Source organism: Salvelinus sp. IW2-2015, unplaced genomic scaffold (genome assembly GCF_002910315.2).
Source record: "Salvelinus sp. IW2-2015 unplaced genomic scaffold, ASM291031v2 Un_scaffold757, whole genome shotgun sequence".
In the NCBI taxonomy this organism is placed as follows: domain Eukaryota; kingdom Metazoa; phylum Chordata; class Actinopteri; order Salmoniformes; family Salmonidae; genus Salvelinus; species Salvelinus sp. IW2-2015.
This window is the reverse complement of record NW_019942604.1, coordinates 141029-148037: the sequence shown is the minus strand read 5'-3', so window position 1 is coordinate 148037 and position 7009 is coordinate 141029. Positions and strand designations below refer to the sequence as shown.

At 41.0% G+C, this 7009-nt stretch overlaps 1 protein-coding gene across 1 annotated transcript in view; it reads right to left on the bottom strand.

Moving 5' to 3' along the window:
* LOC112068820 (C-type natriuretic peptide 4) overlaps nucleotides 1–4612 on the bottom strand; it is a 7117-nt gene extending 2505 nt beyond the window's left edge. Inside the window, exons 1-2 of the mRNA XM_024136031.2 lie at nucleotides 4414–4612; nucleotides 2597–2889 (exon numbers count right to left, since the gene is read on the bottom strand). Coding sequence (XP_023991799.1) covers nucleotides 2620–2889; nucleotides 4414–4506 — 363 coding nt within the window. The 5' untranslated portion in view covers nucleotides 4507–4612 and the 3' untranslated portion in view covers nucleotides 2597–2619. The remainder of the gene's footprint in view (nucleotides 1–2596; nucleotides 2890–4413) is intronic.
* Between the last annotated feature and the right edge of the window lie 2397 nt (nucleotides 4613–7009).

Genomic DNA, 7009 nt, shown 5'->3' with positions numbered 1-7009 from the left:
TGTGTGTGTGTGTGTGTCTACAAAGAGAGGAACCTGCTTTCTCTCTCTCTATTTCTCTTTCTCTCCCTCACACACATACATAGAGACTGGCCAGTGACTTCATCACGTACACACAATGCATTATGCTTTATGCTTTATCAACAGCCTATGGCCTAACACTGACATCTACATGTCCTCATTGTCTTCACATCCGTCCCATTGACTTCAGCCAACAGCTATGATTACTTATGGTGATTTACTGCAATGAGTATGGCCAATTCATTTGGATTACTTCCCACGAACTTCAAACATTTCAAGAGGGGCTTCCTGATCTCATTCTATGGGGTTTTGTCCTGAGAACGCAGTCAGCATGATGTTCTGATAGAGCATCAATGGGACACGCTGTCCCACATAAATGCATAAGCAGAGCGCATATAGATGGACACGACTGCTTGGGAATTGATTAATGACTTCAATCAAGAAGCAGATGTATTTGTAAGTTAATTCATATCCTTCTTTTTAATGCAGTCTCAATAAGATTTGCTTGTAGTAGTCAGTAGGCCTAAACCAAAAGGATTAGGCTATAGGATTACCGCTTCACTGAAGGTTGAGGTAACCCTAACATTGTTTCAATGACTGTTGGTCAGTTGCAACATGTTTCATAGTGACCCCACTGACCTCTCACATCAGATTGACCTTTGGCCACTAACAGGCTGACAAGCGGCCACCTCATCACCTCCACGGGCATACATGGACATTTGTGACTCGTTTCAGGAAACTAGGRGTATGTCGCACGTCACTACTTCACAGCAGAGGCATTTGAACGTAAACTGAAAAAAAATGTATTTTTTTATCTTCTTTTATTTTTTGCAGAAATACCTTCTGGAACATGTGAACTTTCATGTGCCTTAATAACAAATGTATATTCCATCCATAAATAAGAATAAAATTGTTAAATTACGAGCCTAGTTGGTTTAGCCACGGAAAAAGACAGGATCTTTCCTGCTAGCCACGATTGGCTGAGATAATGGCTGGGCTGGATATGCAGGGAGATGAGTTTGGATTGGTCTGCCATTTAGCATGCTTCTGTCTATCACGTGAGCTGTTCAGTATGTGTTGACAGTCCTCTCTACCGTGCGGTTTTTGAAAGATATAATGATAGCCATCGACAACTACAAAACGTTTTGATACTTTTCTCAACAACATTGATAGCCTGAATGTAGTAGGCGCTCTCGACAGATCAGTTGGAAAAAGTGACGGTTTACTTTGTGCACACGCCATGGTCAGTGTGAATCGGAGTCACTTGACAAAATGCTGGCCCCAAAAAGATYTAACTACAAACAAAACYGAGTTAAATGGTTCCAGTATACTGCGAAGCATTCGTCCATGTATACCGGTAAGAGTCTAGCTACATGTTCAGATATACATTTGGTAAGAAAGTCCAACGTTAGCTTGTGGCTTGTGGCTCGCTAGCTAGCGTTGCGTGTATGATCTTTCTAGTAATATTATTAGAATCAGAATTCCATTTGCATTGCTTGTTATAGCCTAATGTTAGCTAGCTTACATTGAACCTAGTTTGTTAGCTTTAGCTACCTGCAGATTCATACTGCAGCTATGACAATGTTTGTATTGGTAGTAGTACGAGTTGGGATGATGCCGGTTGATTGTTTAGCTAGCTAGCTACATGTCTAAACAAAAGACTCCACTTCGGCCAGATTATTACATGACCCATCAAATTAGCCAGCTGTGTCTGGGGGTGATTATGGCCATCTATTCTATTTCATGAACATGTATAACATGTCCAGACAACAGTGACCCATCCACTTAGCTAGATGTGGCCGGAGGGTATTTATAGCATTTCCTTCACATGACCAATCAATTTAGACAAGTATGATGGGTAACRGTCATCTAAWAATGATAAAATATTTATYAAATATTTTTATCTGGACACTTTCTGTTTTTMATATTGCTACTATGCAAGTAACCGATTCACTGTACTGTTTACATCTTCTGTATCCTGTGCATGTGACAAATKAACMTTKTTTTATTTGACATAGTGTGTGTTTACCACATGGCCRCACGTGTGAATCCTTAAAGTGATGGGTGGGGCTAAGGCTTAAGAGAGTGTGAAMGATGCTGAATGGGTGTAGACAAAGAAGAGCTCTCCAGTAGGGGTACCAAAACATTCAAGGGCCATTTTATCAAAAGCCGGTTAAAAATTTATAAACTTTCAAAGCAGAATTACTTTCCCATTTWTCCTCAACTAAAYTGTATGATATACAATTTTATAGCTCTGAGTCGCTATTTTTATCCAGTGTAAAAAACACTATTTCAAATGTTGCTACATAATACCAAATCAAGGCAGACGGACACATTTAGGCTACTGCAAACTGTTCTACGCTACTCTTTTAGTCTGTAGTCTATGGGTGTCCATTCTACATTGGGGATTTTGTAGCAAATGGCTATGGAACTGTTCTTAAATTAGGTTGTTTTCCCATGGTCGCCTTTTTGTCTCCCATCATAAGGTAGTGCTGATGGACGTTCTTTCTGATTTAATCCCAGGATGTGAAATTACGCATAGAGAAAGGGATATGCAGCGGGAGGTTAGGTTACTTACCGATACGTCTCGATGCGCCATCTCTAACAGCCCATGCCGCTAATAGTGCCTATCCTGTCCATTTTGTGTCCGAAGCAGCCACTCCGGGCCGCGGCCCCTTTCTTGGTGTTAGCTTTGTGTCTCCGTGCACTGGGCTGGTCGTTCAGCAAGCGCGCCCACATGCCCTTGGCGCGAGTTTCCATGCGCAGGTCTCGCAGCAATCGTACCCTGGAGCGCAAGTTTTCCATCCTCCGCTCTCTCTCTTCGGACGCCAGGAACTCCGACAGCTCCTCCCCCAACAAACTTCTAAGAGACTGGGACACAGAAACAAAACACCCGCTTTAGATACTACATTCTTATTTGAAACGACTTGGGTWAGCACCTGTCAGCAGATAGCCCATCTGGGAATGTTTCTGATAAACGGCAATACATCTGCGCATTCGGGAAATCAATTGCCTACTTTGGCAAGCAGTAAACTCACTCTCCTGCAGTTTTCTCAACAGTTTGGTTTTCAACTGGTCCTATAAAAGTAATTGGGTTTATTCCATATCAAACTTTACGCAATTATGCTACATCCAGTATAATGTTAGTGCTGCCTACACTTGATTCGCGTCCGGAGACACCAAAATACATGTTGTGTGGCACAGGAGGTTGGTTGCACCTTAATTGGGGAGGACGGGCTCGTGATAACGGCTGAAGCGGAATTAGTGGAATGTTATCAAATGCATCAAATGTGTTTGAGGTCATTCCATTTGCTCSGATCCAGCCATTACTATGAGCCGTCCTCCCTTCGGCAGCCTTCACTGTTAAATGTGTAGCTACTAGCTACTGAATAGAAATCACATTAAATGCTGCAATTAATTGGCCCATCCTTCAAAACCAAATTCTCAATTTGGGTGTTATCATAGGCTACATTTGCACTTTAACGCATGGGAAACGGTGTGTACATTGGTTGAATAAGGCGATGAACACCGGTCAGAAATAAGTCTCCTTCTCCTGGGGTTTCATGGATGCAGCGGAAAGACAGGTGCGCGTGCAGTGGGATATTAATTACTCACTGCTACATAGTGTTAGGACTATTCGTGCATAGAATATTCAGTTCCGAAATATCTGCGCTGCGAGTCTCTTGAAGGCAGATGCGCTTTTTCACCATCGCGCTCGCATGACCAAACGTTTGAGAAAATACGTTTTCTGGTTTAAAATACGCAGTACAATGAAATGTATAATTGGTCGCCGTATACATCGATATTACTTTTAAGAACCGCAAAGGCTAATTTGGTTAGACGTAAAGGCCACCGTCTCCTCATATCCGATGTCCAGTCGAGTGCTTCTCAAGGCGCGCTTGGGTACCAGCATGAATATCAAAATGATGCAAGAAAGAAAGTAGTCTTTAGATTTGTGTAAAACACAGTAGCATATCTCTCCATATATTTCGCTGATAAACAAGCATTTCCTTCTAGTAATAGCCTATGCGTACGTTGAGAAGCAGACAAAACCCATATCATCAACACGACTGGTGTAATTTAAATGCAATAGTCTTTAGACTTAATACTAATACGTTTAACAATATTATGAATATTAAAGCCCCCTCGTTAAAAAAGGAACAGTAGTCTATAGTTTATGATGGAGTAAACCATTATAGCCTGCATGCCAAGATATACATTGCCAGTAGCCTATACACTTGCATTCATTGTTCATGTTCTTTGGGGAACCATCGTGTGGACAATATTAGAGTGATATTTGCGCAAAATGAAAAATTGTTCTACAAAGAATCACAAATTACTAAGAACGCATTCCGCTCACAAATTGCGGCGCGCACATCAATGAAGTGACCTCACCTTCTGTTGCGCTGGTGGCAGAGGCTTCGCCCCTGTCCTCACTGAAAGCAGAATGATCATAAGTCCACAAGCCACCAAATGGGAGATGTTCATTCTGACAAGTTTTGTAAAGGATTCCTCTTTTCAGGATAAATGATATCGGTTGGTAACCAGTTGGTACTCTATGTCTCGCTGTCTGTCCTTACTCCAAGCTTCCCAAGTGCTGCTCTAACTGTGAATTAGTACTCGCGACTTTATAGCCAGCCACTGGTGATGTCATGACCACCTGCATATTGGTCTTCCCTCCCTTCTGTAACTTGCCAATTTCGTTTTTTACCCGTACCTGCGGCTTGAGGAGCACGTCATGCTACATGATTAATTAAATTATACACAGACTGGTCATTGTGGCTTAAATTAATGAGAATAATATAGATTACATTATTGTTATACCATGTGCCACTAGGACTGGTTTGAATCCAAAACCGTACTCAACTGATTGAAAATGAGAAATTATATGTATTTCATAACTGTTGAAGTGTGACATTGGCAGAGACATGAGACTATATTAAAATGCCAACCGCCCACCGCGATGAAATGAGGTTGGACAATGAGTTCCAAAGAAATCAAGACCTAACTTGTTAGATGCAACAGAGTTTGTGTGGAATGATTACGCACTCAGCATTACCATATTGCGGGGGAAAGTGTATCAAACACCATTCCAAAAGATGTGCTGTCATGGCAGGCCTAAATTATATAATTGTAAAACTAAAATAAATGTTTGTTATTATTTATAATGATTTATTCGTCTTTCAGCTGTATAGAGTTGAACCCATAATAACACATGCCAACATGCCCGTTAATTCCTGGGGAAATCATTAATAAGGTGTAACTTTAAAATATGAGCCCCCAAAACTTGAATTAAAAATATACACAAAGGCTTTAATTTGCACTCTAAAATATGCTGGGTTAAAAACAAACCAGCACTGGGTAAATAATGTACAGAACACACGTTGGATTATTTTTGACCCAGTTGGGTTATTGAGTTATAATCCAACGGGTCAGATCAGAAGACTAGAGGTGTGTCTTAGATTTGAAACAGTTATAGGCCTACGCTCAAAAGACCATGGTTCATTCGATTTATCAAGCGTGTCAGATCCCACAAACATCATTGATGCCACAGAGGTGACATAGCGGTCAGCGGATACCACGTGAAGATCCCTSGCTTGCCTATGCATCCTCCCGGTTACGCGCAAGAACACATTGAGTGAAAGAAACGTTGTCAAATCGGACACATGTTAGGGCTGTAATTCAAAAACGGTGATTTGTGAAAAACAACTTTAATTATTCTGTTGGCGTAACACTTTGTCATCAAGTAAACCCGTTGTCTTTTGTGAGACACCTGCATACTGCAGTGCGCGTTTTTCTTAAAGAGCAAGTGCCTGCGCGCTTGACTTCACTAATGCATTGCTGTGCAGCGATATGAAATGACCCTATCTATATTTGAAACACATACAAAACTGTGCCCGACCTATGGTGTAAGGGTGGAAATGTCTAAAGTTCTATTCACGAGCAATATGATGAGCTTTGGAGAGGTGAATATTGCTACCTAAGGCACCATCTGTTTTGAAACACAGAGTGGCAGTATTTGCTGTCTTGAAATACCAAAGGACTAAACATTCATTCGCCAAAAGTTTCACCTCAAATTGTCTTTGGTCTTAAAGATTGGCAAGGCCTCACTTCACAACAGTTCCATAATTATCATGTCATTCAGGTTGAGGGTAAATTGATTGTTCTCTCTCTGTTAGAATGACACTACTGACCCATGTGATCCGTTTTGCATACAAGGGCTCTAGTCCAGAGGGTGGTTTATTTTGTGTTCAGACATTATGTAAAAAAACGGGAGAACATCAGATCTTTCTTTGGAATTTCAACACAAATCATCAACGTTACCCACTGYGCAAAAACTGGATGAATCAGAGCTGTTTGCAAGTCATTTCAACAAAAAAAGTAAATGGAAAGTAAATGGAAAACTGTTTGAATTTGCGAAAACTCATCAATGTAAGGGAATTTACAATTTTTAAACCTAAATCCAATGTCATCGTGACATTGTTTGTTGATTTCATGTTGAATTCACATTAGCTGACAACTCAACCAACTGTAAATCAAAAATAGAAGTTGAACTGAAGTCTGTGCCTACTGGGTATGTAGTTCATCCCAAAACAATATCTGTAGTGTGGTTTCAGTTCAATTATCATTTCATGTTGGATAACTCTCACTGTAGGCTATACAATACAACCCCAACAGAACACAACACAATACAAATCTATTTTCCAATGTGAATCCGAAATGTGTCTTTTTGTTGTCTGGCATTATTCCTAATCCCCTGGACAACATATCACACAGAGGAGGCTGGAAGCAAATTCTCTGCCACAGAGCATTGTCCATGCAGCTGGTTTGAAGTTAAGCGCTTGGTCAAGGGCACAACAGCAGTAGGTGGCACCTGCTATTCTGATGCCAGCAGCCCTTCAGTTGCCAGCTCACTTACACCATATTTTCCCCATCAGTTCTGGGATTCGAACAGGCAAACCTACAGTTACTTGCCCGTCTCTCTTCAACC